Source organism: Sciurus carolinensis, chromosome 12 (assembly GCF_902686445.1).
Source record: "Sciurus carolinensis chromosome 12, mSciCar1.2, whole genome shotgun sequence".
Classification (NCBI taxonomy): Eukaryota; Metazoa; Chordata; class Mammalia; order Rodentia; family Sciuridae; genus Sciurus; species Sciurus carolinensis.
In genome coordinates, this window is record NC_062224.1 from 89,643,656 (window position 1) to 89,659,094 (window position 15,439).

At 35.1% G+C, this 15,439-nt stretch overlaps 1 protein-coding gene across 1 annotated transcript in view; it reads right to left on the bottom strand.

The window, feature by feature from the left end:
• Nucleotides 1-12,065, bottom strand: part of Crb1 (crumbs cell polarity complex component 1) — a 204,693-nt gene extending 192,628 nt beyond the window's left edge. Inside the window, exon 1 of the mRNA XM_047520927.1 lies at nt 11,890-12,065. Within this exon, the coding sequence (XP_047376883.1) occupies nt 11,890-11,959 (70 nt within the window). The 5' untranslated portion in view covers nt 11,960-12,065. The remainder of the gene's footprint in view (nt 1-11,889) is intronic.
• Between the last annotated feature and the right edge of the window lie 3,374 nt (nt 12,066-15,439).

Sequence of the window (15,439 nt, forward strand, 5' to 3'; positions counted from 1 at the left end):
CTGGAGAACAAGTCATTAACATATGGACCCTTGAAGGACAATTGTCCAAACCATACCATATGCAAATGTAATTGATATCATTAAGATTATTTCTATTTTTTCACTATTACACATAATGTTATAGCTGTCTTTGGTAATCTTTGCACTCATTTTCAACTATTTGTCCTGGAGCTCAATGGGTATTAACATTCATATTTAAACCTTTTGATCTATCATATTATTGTAAGATTATGTTATAACACTTCTCTAGATTTTTCATGTACCCTGTTCCAGTCCTAAAAATACTGCAAAGGATGGGCTCAGTGAAAGTTTCCATAAAAGTGAGGACTCAATTCTCTATCTCCTAATTGGGTTTCTTCTTTGAACTCTAGAGAGGTATCTCCAACTGTCTGCTGGACATCTTTACCTGAATGTCCTACTGATATTTCAAAATACTGTTTCAATTTGTAAGGATTCATCCTACCTTTTTTGCATTATTTTAAATAATGCCATACCATTGTTTAAGATGCGTAAACTAAAAACCTGAAAATTATCCTTCACTATATTCCCTTTTCTTTTCACTCATTTCTCCTCAAACACTAAGTTGATTTCCACTCATAGTTCACCCCTATGTCTTCCTCCTCACTGTCAATACATTGTTTGAGGTTCCCATTATTTCATACTAGGTCTCTCTACCAACAATCTTGCCCCTCTTTAATCCATTGTCAGTGTGGCCAAATCTGAGCATGTCAATGTTCCTATTTAAAGGTCCATCTGCAACTTTCCCTTATCTGTAGTGGCATTTCCCAATATACATACATACAGAGAACAAATTAAAGCATGTCAGAGTAACCAAATGGTCACCTTTGGTTGTCAGTAGTACTGACTACATGAGCAAATATGGTGTACATTTATTATCCTTTCATGGTCATGATATGAAAAGCTTTAAAGAAACTGACTAGAAGATTACTATTAGATAACTCATTAGAGCATTTAAAGTCTTTCTTATATGAATGCTGCACTTACCTCCTCATCTCACATTAACTCCCTCTATTTCATTTTTCTATAAGTAGGTCCCAAATGCACTATGCTCACCCCAGTTATTCCCCTCTGCTCCCCCTATTCTTCCCTTCATTGCCATGCTTTGAGAATTGATACTCCTTCAACTCTTCCGCTATGAATTAATATTGCTTAAGACCTGTTCTATAGGGCTGGGGTTGCAGCTCAGTGGTAAAGCACTCACCTAGCATGCCTGAGGCCCTGGGTTCAATCCTCAGCACCACATAAAAAAAATAAAGGTATTGTGTCCACCTACAACTAAAAAACACACAAAAAAAATCTGTTCTGTAAATGATATTCATCAGAATCATGAGACCTTTTTTTTAACAAGTTACTTGCTCAGTTACTGAAGGTAGCAGATGAGCTGTTGGAACAGCATGAATTTCAGAATAGCCCTAGATCTAAGATCATGCTTGCATGAACTTGATTCCCAGGTCCCACCCAAGAGCAATTAAATGATAACCTAGAGTTGGAGCCTAGAAATCCGTCATTTAAATTACCTGCCATGTGTTTGTTATATATCAAATTATGCAAATCATTGCTGTAGACACAATTTCACTGACTGTACTTTATAAAATATTAGATATATAGATATAGATAGATATGTCATAAACAGCAAAAACATATTAAAAATGAGACAAAGTAGTCTTTATAAATAAATACACCACTTTTGAACAATTAACCATGAAACATCTCCCATAGAAAGGCCATACTATAACCTTACATTTGAAAAGTAGATAAACCAATGGTAGGGACTGCAGCTGACTCAAAGAATTAATGAAACATGTTTTTTGTAACAATCTGTAACCAAAGCCATTTCAGTTTGAGTGATTATCTACTAGAGTAAAAAGTGCCTCAGAGAAATGTGCTTGGGAGCATATGTTTGTCATTCTATCTGGATTTTGAAAAGCCAGTTTATCTCCAAAGTTTTTGGGTCTTTGAACAACCAAAAATTTCCTTTGAGGGTAAACAGAATGTTGATATTTGAAAGCACACCTGTAGCACATGCAGCTGGTGATGAAATACATGATAATCTTTAATACCTTTATTTCTCAAACTTGTGATCCTCCTGCCTCAGTCTCCTGAGTCACTGGAATTACAGGCATGTGCCACTGCACCCAGCTCTAATATACATCTTTAATGCTTATTTAAATGAACTTGTTTAGAAACTGACCCCTAAAAGTTGGAAATAAAAGGAATAGACAATATTATTTGTTCTGAATATTTCCTACCTTAGTTCATCCCTGGTCCAGTGACATCAGCTTAACCATGTGACCTGTTTTGGTTAATGAAGTGTAAGGCAAAGTGACACACACCACAGCTGAGCTGAAGACTTCAGGGCCATTGAATTGTTCTGTCATTACTCTTTCCTTCTGCCATGAAAACAGCATTCTCCAACACGTGACTGCCCCTTCAGCTTCCATCCCACAATGAATGTCTTAGTCTGTTCCAGCTGCCAAAGCAAACTACCACAGACTGAGAGGCTTTTAAAAAAGAGAAATTTCTTTCTCACAGTTTTGGAGGTTGGGAATTCCTAAATCAAAGTGGAGACAGAATTTGTATTTGATGCCTGAAGAAGACCCACTTCCTGCCAGTGCTGTGTCCTCACATGGTGGAAAGGGCAAGGAATCTCTTGGAGGTCCCTTTTATAAGCCTATTAATCCCATTCACGAGGAATTTGCACTCAAGACCTAATCACCTACAAAGTTTCCACCTCATAATACCATTATGCTGGGAATTAGGATCTCAACATATGAATTTGGGAGAGAAGGACACAATCTATAAATGACGATGACAAATAAGGTAGCATTGTAGCCAACCTGTACCCAGTATGTGATAGAAAGAAGACATGAATCTTGTTTTAACACAAGAAGTTGCACTTGCTTGTTGTACTGAAACTTAGTGTTGTACTGAAACTCTGCTCATGCAGAGTGAGGTCACTAAAAAAAAAAAAAAAAACTCTTGTTCATCAGTGTCTATAATTCAACTGCTTAGAATAATCATGAAATCATAAAATGTAGACCTTGAAAGAAACTTTGTAACTATATAATCTAACCCCTTCATTTTATGAGTGACCTAGAGACCTTGAGAATTAAAAGGATCCATTTATGGATGCCCAACTAACCAAGGGTGGACCAGAGTCAAAATCTGAATTTACCGATCCTCCTTATTAAAAAATTGATGTTAAACATAAATATTTGTTTTCAACTACATTAAAGGAATGGAAAACAGTAACTAAAATTATTTGAACATACATGAAATCATACTAATGCATCACTTGTATGAAAATGTTATTGATACTAACTCAGTTCATTTTTGCAGTGGCAATGCTTGATTTGCTAAGAGCTAATTTCATTTTCTGTCTTTGAAAGCTGCCAATATGAGACCATCTGACCAGACATGATTACTTGTATAGAGCTGGTCTCTGGGCAAAGCAAACTGCACTGTGCTGAGATTAAACTATAAACAGCCTCATTAGCCCTGTGTTCTCACTAATTTCCCTAAAGTATACTTATTTAAAAGTTTCAAAGAATTTTGGATTTAGAGAAAAGACTCACCCATCTGGGAATTATCAGGACAATAATGTGGAGAACCAAAAAGATTATACAACAAGGTTAATCCAGGTTACATATCGGCAATCCTTGCCTCTGCATACTTTAGTTGTAAGAGGGGGATATCAGTTACAATGGTCGACATTTTTAATTTGGAGAAGTACAAAGGTGGAATAGATACTCAGTTGCCTAGGATTTCACTTTTTTTCTTCCTACAAAACTTCCTCAAAATCCTAATTTGTAGTGTTTGTGATCACTTCCACCATGGCTAATTTGAAACTGATAATGCTTCAATAACCAGTTTGCAAAATTTCCAAGTTTATCATTTGGCTTTTGAGAGCTGATGTGAGGCTTAGAACCTGGCCAACCTATGTTTAAGTCTCAGTTACATCACTTTATAGCTAGGTTTTGAGTCTATCCCTTAAGCTGTCTATTGCCTCAGGTGTCTTAATGGGCTTTATAGTAGCCACTGTGTAAGATTATAGCAAGTATTATAGAAACTGATAGTAAAAACACACCTCCGTACTGGGTCTGTTTCTCTCAAACCATTGTAGTTTTGTTGGATACCTTGTGGTATTTCATACACTGTAGACACACTCCTGCCTTAGGACCTTTGCTCTTATTATTGTAGCTGCCAAATATTATTCACTGAGATATTCTAATGGCTTACAAGTTCTGTGTCTCATCTTTTGCTTTTCTCCATAACACCTATCACTGACTCATAATTACATATTTTACTTATTTACTTGGATACTGTCTAAACCCACTAAAATGTGAATTTTACTATATCAGAGATTGAGATTTTGTTCAATACTTTTCAGAACCTAGGACAATGTCAGACAAGTAAACTTAGAGCTCAATAAATACTTGTTGAATAAGTCAGCAGATGAAGAAATGATGGAATAGCATTAAGTTTTGATTAATTAATTATACTTCCTCAAGGCTAAAGACAATGAACCTGGTCTCAGTTTGCCTCTAGAACCAGTAAAATTTCTACTCCAGTCAAACCACTCGGCCCTAAACAGCCGAGCCCATTCCTACCTCTAGGTTTTTTCCATGTTGTACCCTATACTTTTGTTAAATTAAGTACCTGCCTTGAGTTTTCTTTTAATGGAAATTTTCTGAGAACAGAAAACTAGGAAATACAAGACAATTTACTTAACACATTGCTGTGAAACTTTAGAGGAGTCACTACTTTTTGTTAAAGGAAGGAAACCTTAGATTGTAAAAGGCACTGGTAGTAGTAACATAGGATCTACTACTAAATGCCTGAGTACCACCTTCTTCACTGACACGGCAAAAATATAAAAGAAAAAAAGATGACGTTATATTGATAAGCATGACACATAATATGATTTATAGTCAGTGTTTTGAATATTTAATGAGAGATATGATGATCTAGTTCCCCAAGTAATGATCTACAAATTGGGAGAAAAAGCAGGCTAAAGTATTGAACACTTATTAAGGGAATTGAGTTAAACTGTTTGTCCCATGAAAATACATTAATACACAATTCTAGTGACACTCTATATGAGTCAGACTCTAAATGAATTTCATAGGGCAAATTTGTGTAAAAAATATTTCTGCACAATTAATGAAAAGTAGAAAGTTACACAAGGTTGGGACAGTATAAAGAAGGGGGTTACAGACCTGTGAATGTGATCTTTATTTGTAAATAGGGTCTTTGTAGATATAACCAGGTTAGGATGAAATCATTAGAGTGGACCCTAATCTAACAGAATGGTCTCCTAATAAAAAGAGGGGAAGAGACAGACAGAGAGAGAACACCAAATAGCGACAGAGACAGAGACTGGTGCGATGAGCTGCAAGCCACAGAGACCAAGGACTGAAGGTCACTGCCAGAGATTACAGGAGGCAAGTTAGGGTCCAACTAGAGACTCAGAGGGAACAAGGCCCTACTAGTACTATGATTTCAGACTTCTGGTCTGCAGAACTATGAGAGGAAAAATTTCAGTTTTAGGTCACTCAGTTTGTGACATTTTGTTACAGCAGCCCTTGGACTCTACCCCAAAACTGGAAGCAACCAAGATGTTTCTCAGTCAGTGAATGGATAAACAAAGTGTGATGCCTCTTCACAATGGAATGTTATTCAGTGGTTTAAAAAATAAATGAGCTATCCAGTCAGAAACAGACGTGGAGGAAACTTCAATAAACAGTGCTATCTGAAAGAGGTTAGTCTAAAAAGGCTACATAGTGTATGATTCCAAAATGACATCTGTAAAAGAAAAGCTATGAAGACATAGTGACTGCCAATGGGTTGGGAACAGGGAAAGAGAGACAAGTAGATAAAACACATAGTAAAAATTCTTTTAGAGTAGTAAAATTATGCTTCATAATGTTATGATGGGTCATTTGTTAAGGTCTATAGAAATTTACAGCACAAAGAGTGAGCCTTATTTTATACAAATTCAGGAAATCATTTAGGAAGTCAAGGAATTTCCAGGAAGGAACACAGGCTTTGACACAATAGTCTAACTGTATTACCAATGTATGAAAAAAATCACAGAAGGGGTTGATGAAAATGGTGTTGATCTAAGTAGGTTTGGAGTCTGTAAAACTAAAGACAAAAGGAAATGGGAATAAGTGGTGTACACTAATTGATGCAGTAGTCTTGCAAAGGAGTATGGGTTAAGGATTCGATATTGCTATATGTATATACTGATTGCAAACAAGTAAAGGAATGGCAGGTGGTGGAACCAGGTTTCTCACAGCTTGCATGGGAATTTACAGATTAGCAAGGGGAGAAGGTATGAATGCCCCATATAGTAATGGAGTAGAAGTGTCAGTATGAACTTAGGTTTTGCTTAATACAGGTACAGATTTACATAGACATATTTATATAAATGTACACAGGTTAGTATACACACATGTATTTCTATGCTTTGTCAGCTGACATGATCCAAAAATAAGTGATACCTGAGTAGCAACAAGCATACCTCACAGATCTTGCTTCCATTAGCATTCTGCAATTATGGGAACCAAGGCTCCTTGTATTAATGGTGGCTTATGCTAGGAATGATGCAAGAAGTATAAAAGATGATCCTGGAATGTCTCATAGAGCCAGTGCTAAATGCACCCCACACGGATGTCAGAAGAGAATAAGAACCAATGAAAAAGACAAAACTCCCAACAACAAAAGCTGGAAAATTTAAATAACAAAAATTAGTTAGCATTGGATTACAACCTAGAGTATAAAATAAATATCAATAAGCCTTTACTGATATAAATAAACCCTTGTATAAATTAATAAATGGGGAAGTGTTAAATCCTTCATGCAAAGAATTCCAAATAATTTAGGTAGGTACTCTGCCATCCATGAGGGGGAGGATAACTCCCCACTTCTTAGGTGTGAGTTACACAAAGTGACTTCCTTCCTAAGAGCATGGTATGGAATGGAAAGGGGAAAAAACAAATTTTTTTTTTTTTTTTTTTACAGTAGAGAAACCTGATAAACACTACCCCCAAGGTGGTTAAGGTCACATCGGTAAGGCACATATCACATTGATTATATGCATCACTGATATGATAACAATGACACTGTGATAGTGGTCACATAGTAGTCCATAACTTCATTCCCATGAAATAACATGACATTAACTTAACTAATGGGGGAAACTATAAAATACCTGAGCAATATACCCTAAAACTGCCAAATCATCAAAGTCAAAGAAAACCTGAGACACTGTCACAGTCGAGAGGAGCCTGTTACATATGACAACCAAGAGCAATGTGGCTTTCTGAATGGGGCACTGGAGCAGGGAAATAGCATTCAGGAAGTATGAGCAAACTATGAATTTTAGTTAATAATAATGTTTAATATTGGTTGGTTGCTTGTAACAAATCTACCATGCTAATGTAAGATGTCAATAGTAGGGGAGTATGGGATCCTCCCTACTATCCTCTTAACTTTTATGTAACTCTAGCATTATGCTAAAATCCAGGATACTGTAAAAAAGGTAAATGATATAAAAGTTAAAATAATTTAAAATGTAGCTAGGATGGAAGATTCTTATAACAAGTGCTATAAAAATTTCATCAATTGATTTATTAAATCACTATTCCTTGTGTCACTTGGTTTACATCCATTAGCAAGACACTCAGGGTTCCTCCAGCCATGTCCTATGCTAATAGGTAAACATATATAAATTAATACAAAAACAACGTTTTTGAATTTTGATACATACCACAGAAAACTTCAAAGTGCAATGTAAGTATAAATAGTGAATACTTGGTGCGGATAGAGAATGATGTAAAAGGGGAAAAGCAATCTTCTCATTTCATTTGTTGAAAGGATAGAAGTGAGTTTCTCAGGGTGTTCCTAACAAATGAGCAATGAAATTTAAAATAGAACTCGAAGCTCCAACTTCTCTTAAATTTCACAAATTGCTATAATATGACCATGAATTTATGGTGATTTTTGAAAATCACTAAAGATGAAAGAAGTATGCAAGTCTCCAGAAAAATCTGGTTTGCCTAAGATAAGTATATAAAAAGAGAAACTAAAATTAATTCCTGCTGTATGATGTAGGAAACATGAAGTAGATTATTACTGTAAGCTGATAATTATTTTTACTTATGAAGAAGCAAAGATACATTTTTCTAGCACTAATAATTATGTTAGGCACTTTATAACATGTCACAGTATGAATATTAACTTGCATAGTGAATATCAAAGTTTTAAATTTTCCTATTACTCCCTGATAAATAACATCTACCTTCTCTGAGCTATTGAGAAAATTCAATTATTTCTGGATAATAGCATTAAGATTGAATAAATCAGCCATAGTTTATCTTTAAAGATCCTGTTTTTTAGTTTTAGGTAGATGATAAAGGGAATTGTTACTTAAGATAACTCTATTCAAATTCAGTTACTTAGTAATTTCTGATGGGTTTTGATTATCCAAATTTTTTGAAGTTATTCAAGTAACTCTAATAATAGTTTTGTCAAACATTTCATTTACCTTCCATGATAATGCTTTGAATATAAATAAAAATAATTACTTTTAAATTAGTCTAGATGTGGTAATTACATTGAAAACATTCAATTTATCCCCCAAGCTATAATAAACTAATGAAAGATATAAATCGCTCTTCTAATTCATGGTTGCTTTAATATGGTAGTTTTTTTTAAAACCTGTCACAACAGATTCATATCAAGGTCCCAAACAGAGTTGATTATGAAGTGCTCTCATTGTTTAAAACAGTCTCAAAGTAATGGGTGGGAGGAGAGTCTCACACTAATAAAAGCCTATCTTAACATATCAAAAGAAAAAATAATAGTTCCACTTTAATTATTAAAATTCAACTGATTCCAAGCATTAGAACCAATTTTGCAAAACTGTTCTACAGGTATTAAGAACAATCAGGAGGGTACAGGAGCAAATTTGTTACAACTCCAAGAAAGAGGAATGTCTGCCTGCTCAGGAACAGGAAGTGAATACCACTTTCTGAACTTCATTGTAATATTCCTTGAGTCACATGTTCTTAACTGGAAGGACGTTATATCTGTAGGGCACTGGACAAACCACATAAACACCATCCACCTGATAGAAGAACAAGCCACAACTTAAAAAAAAAATACTCTGAAGCTAGAGGTGACTTCTCTTGAATTTAAGGAAATATATCTTTCTTTTTCTTTTTTTTTTTTTTTTTTTGAGAATTTCAGATCTTGTATTTTCCTGTAGAGTTACAAAGTGAAAATATTTTTATTTTTTTAATGAAAGGAAAGAAAGCTTAAATGTAATAAAATTGGGCTCTACTCAAGGTTCAAAAGGAAAAGCTATTATTAATTTCAACTACTATGACATTAACAAATTTCCTGTGTGCTTATGATCTGACTGGAGTATTAAAGCCCTTATGCATTATCACTTCATGTAAGTCAGTGCGTGTCAGTTAAGAGCCCAGACTCCAGAGCCAGGCCTCCAGGTTCAAATCCTAGTTCCAACATCCATTTGTAGTATGGCCCTGGATCACTTAATAAACCTTTATGTGCCTCAGTTTCTTCAACCATAAAATGGAATTAATGATAAATTCTACTTGAGGTGGCGGTTAGGTGTATAGATGGGAATAACACTCAGAAATTTCACATGGATTACATTTCTCTTAAATAATCTTTGTGAAGATGGGAATATGTTTAAAATGAATTCTTCTTATGATTCCTTGCATCTTAAGGTAGTGGGCTCTCAGTTTATTTACTTACATAATTTATTGTATTTTTTTCTATAATTCAATAAATATTATTATAATATTTATTGTATAATTCAGAGCTTCTGACCACTACATTTGAAATGGAGAGATTGTTAAAATTATAGGCTCCTGGAATCCACTAGACACACTAAATACCTGCGACTGGACTTGAAAGCCTGCATCTTAAACAAATGTCCCAGCTCTCTGATAAGTGCCAAAGTTTGAGATAAACTGGTCTAGTGATTTGAGTTCTGGTTTTCAATTCAGTAAAATGCAGACGATTATAGTCACATTTATCCTATAGTGTTGCTGAGATAATTGAATGGAATATAGCAGACATAAAATGTTTAATGCAATGTTAGCCATTTTTACAATTTAGATGTTAATTCATTTACTTGTTTAGAACGTAGAATCTATGTTAAGAGTAGTACATTATAAGCATGAATAAGAAAACCGGAACTAGTTTGCTGAAAGTTTTAAAGTCAGATTTAAGAAAATAGCAATGTATAAAAACCAAACCAAGTGTTCTGAGTAGAAAGGCAATATCATCATAACTTTCCAGAAAATAGATGAATACAGTAAAAATCTGACTATTTAAAAATTGAATAAAATGAAGCTTCAGATTAACTTTTTCAAATTAATAGAATGTTATGTTGGAAAATCAAGGAATTATGAAATATTTATTTTAGAATCTATCAGTATAATAACTACTACCCACTCAAAAAAAAAAGAAAATGGAAATTATATGTATATAATTATCTGTTCTTAGTGATGTTACCACCAAAAACTGTTTAAGGTTTAGAGTTTACACAGTCACCTCCCTCATAGCAAATTGCAGTAGAAATTTTAATATATATTGTTTTGAAATGACAATATTCTCTGCTACTTAAATGCCATAATATCACTTCATCTTTCATTTTATGTCTTTTCTTTTTCTACCATTTCACCTCCCACCTGCACATCTCCACATAACCCATCTCTTCCCAACTTCCTACTGCCTGGAGCACACTTCAAGTTTCAAGGAGGGTGAGTAACTGTTTAAATAACAACTTTAACAAACACATCTCTAAACAGCATTCCTGCATGTGTGTGTATGTCTGTGTTACAATTAGGTATTTTACTCTTCATGTTTTAAGTTTGACTTGGTTTTTCTGTACCTGTCTTCAGTTTCTTAGCTATAGCATCTACTTCTGTCTTCACCCAGTCTCAGATATATGTTTAGCTGTTAACTGTACAAGTAACAACCTCACTGGTGCATCCACAGAAGGTGACCTAGATTACACAGTACTGTGCATTAATGCCAAGTCGTCTTGTTCAACGGCAGCTGCTCTATGCGTCTCCTTATTGATATTCAGATTCAACAGACACAAATCACACGGGCCCTTTGACAAGCACACACTCTCCCTGCCTTCATTTTAAACGTGCTTAATAGCTACTCCCCTTCATAAGCACACAGCTGAGGCCATTTGGTCTCCTCTGATTTTCCATACTGTCATGCATCTGACGAGATTATCCCAGAAACATTGCTCTTGTTTCTATTTGAAGTTTTTGGAAAATAATATCTTCACTTATTAAACCGATGCCCATTTCTCTGGCAAAGAGACATTTTGAACCATTATCCTCTGGGAAACATTGAAACCATCCCTTTGAGTATGAGAGCAAATGTTGTAATACAGAGTTCTTTCAAAGTGAGATACACAGAATGTGGAAATAAAATGCAATATCCTTTAAAAAAAGTTATTCATAAGTTATATCAATTATAAACTACCAATTTATTTTGTAAATGTGTAAACACAATAAAATATCTTGTTTTCTATGTGACCATTTAATTCTCCTCATAGCTGAAAGGGTTAGAAAAAATATTTTCTGTACCTAAGTACTGGGAATCACAAAATTGTTCACATTGACTGATATCACTGATTTATTTAAAACAGGACACTTGCTGACACCAGTAAGAAATAAATACTTCTTTTTTGCATTGTATTTTGTAGAACAACACAACACTATGAACTATTTGCAAGAAAAATAATAAGCCAGAAAGAAGTCAGAAAAAGTGGAAAAAGTTAAACAAATGGGAATAGTAATAGCTTACTCTTTATGTAGATGAACAGTAAGAAACTGAGGTAGAAGATGAGAAGGTAGGTAGCTTTCTTAAGCGCCATGGTCTTATTTAGAGAACATTCTCTGATGCCTTGCTGGTGTTCTGGTCCCAGTTCAGCTCCTGACCCTTGTCTGACTCAGAAAGGAGCAGGTGCCTCAGAGATCCTGGGTGCCATCTCCGTCCCACCCCTCTTACAGCTTCTTTGCAGACTTAGATTCAAAAAGCAGTTGTGCTTCTTAGCATCTCACTTACCCAGGAGGATGGGGTGATTTTTCAAACCTGGAGCAGAGTTTTTTTCAGGCTGGACTGGATTCATTCCCCTCTCAGGCCTTTTCTACCGGTTTTCTTCTGATAATGATGCCTTCTCAAAAGGGCCTGCATTAAACGGTTAGTCTCTTCACTCACCCTTAATAGGGGAAATAATTTCTGATGACAGTCTTGACACATAATTATTATGATTTGGCAACTTTTAAAGCAACACTGTATTCCTATATATTTTTACATTCATCTTCAAAACACAATTCATACACAAGTAAATTTTTCTGTTCTTAAACCCTTCTCTTAGAATTCAGTCATATTTGTTTTTGATAAGGTAGGCCAAGATAGAAGAAAAATTAAGCGGTCACATAAAATGGACTGAGCTCTGAAGATTTAGGAATAGCTTTTCACCATAAACCCAGTGCCCATTTTATACCCTTCTTCATGAATTATATCTTCTGGGGTTTCTTGAATCTTTTTTTCCCCCTGTAAATCGGAGCAAATATTTGCTTATTTTAAATACCATACTACTTTCTTTCCTTCAGATTAAATTGTTCAAGTCCTCAAAATTGTGTTATTCTAGGACACTTCATGAAAACAACTGCTTGCAAGAATCAGAATGCCCTATTCTGATAGGGGTAGTTCTAGCACATGGCATTTTCGTATTATTAAAACCAGCCAGGTGGCATAAAATGCAATTTATATGACTGATTTTGTGTAAATATCTATAACTCTGCTGGGTATTTAATTATTTAACATTTATTTTGAAGTCTTTATATTTTTGGCCCATGTATCTAGGTGAAGCATAATATTTCAATAGTCAGCATAATACTTTTCAGCAATCATATTCTCTGCACTACTACCTAAGGACTTCAATTTCTAAAGGAGGGTTTACCCTTTAAAATTATTCATGTTAGCTCATTATGATGACATACACTTGTAGGCCAAGGTGGGAGGATCACTTGAGCCCATGAGTTTGCGACCAGCATGGGCAACATAATGAGACTCATCTATAAAACAAACAAAAAAATGAAGTATAAATAAATAAGTGAAAGAATTTACATTTTATAGAATTCAGAACAAGTATTATTTTTTTAAAGATTTTCCTCCTTATCATGCAAATAATTTAATTTGGTCAATTTGACTAAAAATGACTTCAGATTACAGAAATATTACTTTGAGGGGGTGTATGTGTGTGTTTGTGTGTGTGTGAGAGAGAAAAAGAGAGAGAGGGGGAGAGAGATTTGGAGATAGGATCTCACTATATTGCCCAGGTTGGGCTCAAACTCACAAACTCCCTATCCTCCCCTGTCAGGCTCCCACGTAGCTGGTTTTATAAGCATGCACCACCATGCCAGGCTTTACAAAGGTATTAATTCATGATTCTAATATCTGTATTTTGCCAGATAGAGAATTAAGATGCCAAGTAATTATTCCTTGTTCCCACAGTTATTTGCTGATGTGGTGGCACTGTTAGTATAGAGTATTCTCATTGATTTCTAGAACATTCTTTCTTCAATAAGCCTAGTTATTCCCTTTTTATTTTTATATTTGTGTATTCCTTCATGCCTTCTGCGAGAATCTCATTCTGGGAAGCTCACATACTGAACCAACTTGATCTCTCGGTCCATGTTGGAGGTCTTTTTAAGACAAAGTCTAAGGAATTGGCAACATGTAAGGCCAATTGAATAGACTGGAGTGGAGATGAACAGTTCCTGGGATAGAAATATATGATTATAAAATAAGATGTCGGAAAAACATGCTATACAAAGAACGGTTGTAGGAATTGTAGCTGTTGAGTGTGAATACAGAAGGTAAGGGGATCGAAGCCTTATTGAGGTCATAAATGAGTGAACAGCAACTAAGTGTCAGATTTGGAGCTGGTCAAAAAATCCTTTATAAAAGATGTGACATTTAAGCTGAATTTTCATGAATACAAACCTGCCATAATCTGGGTGTTTATGTTCCCCCCAAAGTCAAATGAGGAAACCTAATTCCCAATGTGCTAGTATTAAGCCGTGAACTTTTTTGAAATTAAGTTATGAGGGCTCTATCCTCAAGAATAAGATGAATGTCCTTATAAAAGACACCTAAATGATCTTATGTGAGCTTCCCTCCTACTGCATGAGGATACTTAAAAGGCACTGTCTCAGTGCAACAAGTTCTGATCGGATCCTTCATTTTCTGGTGCCTTGACTTTGTACTTCCCAGTCTCCAGAACTGTAAAAAATGAAGTTCTGTTGCTTATAAATTATTTAATCTAAGACATTTTGTTATAGGAGACTGGAGTCAAACACAGTACAACAAATAAATGGGTTGGGGTGGACTTGAAGGTATTGCAGAAAAGGGTAAAGCAGCTGAGATCAAGGAACTATGGATATTCTAATACTGTAGAATATTCAGAAGAGATGTTCAAAGGTAAAACTCAGCAAGTCCACAAAATCACAGTAGTTTAACTTTCATCTCAAGGATAGAAAATAGTAAGTTTTAAGTACCGAATTCACATGATGGGATTCGTGTTTAGAAATATAACTCTAATAGTAATGTGGCAAAGGATGGAAGACAGTGGTTGGGAAGCACAGAAACCAGAAAAAATACATTACTGTTGTCTGCAAGAGAAATGATGGGAACTGATAAGAATAGAGACAGTGGGATGACCAAGAAAAAATGAGAGTAAAGTAGATAGACCTAAAATACCTAGATTGAGAGTAAGGGACCAGTAAAGTCATAATTTTTTCCAGGTTCTGAGCTTTGGCATTGGGGCTAATAGTAATGCCACTCAAGAAATGAAGAATACAGACAAAGCCTCTGTTTCTGTGCAGGAGCCTGACTAAAACAGAACTAAATAGATCTTCTCTAACTCTTCCAAGATGTCTTCCAGGTCTTTTTAAACTCTGTTCTATTAGTTAGGAAGAAATACAATAGAGAAAGTAGAAAAACAATTTTCTCCTGTTCAAAGGAAAATATATATATATTAAAAATTCCCGGGGCTGGGGAGATAGCTCAGTTGGTAGAGTGCTTGCCTTGCAAGCACAAAGCCCTGGATTCAATCCCCAGCACCAAAAAAAAAAAAAAAAAAAAAAAAAAAAAATTTCCCCAAAAGGGTTGGAATTTCATACCATCTTGCTTCATTCTACTTGAAACCCTCTACTCACTAGGTATGGGGAAAAAAAAAAAAAGCAAAATAGCAAGACTGGTGCATGCCCATAATCCCAAAGGCTCAGGAAGGTAAGTAGGAAAATTACAAGTTTGAGGCCAGCCTGAGCGATTTAGAGAGGCCTTC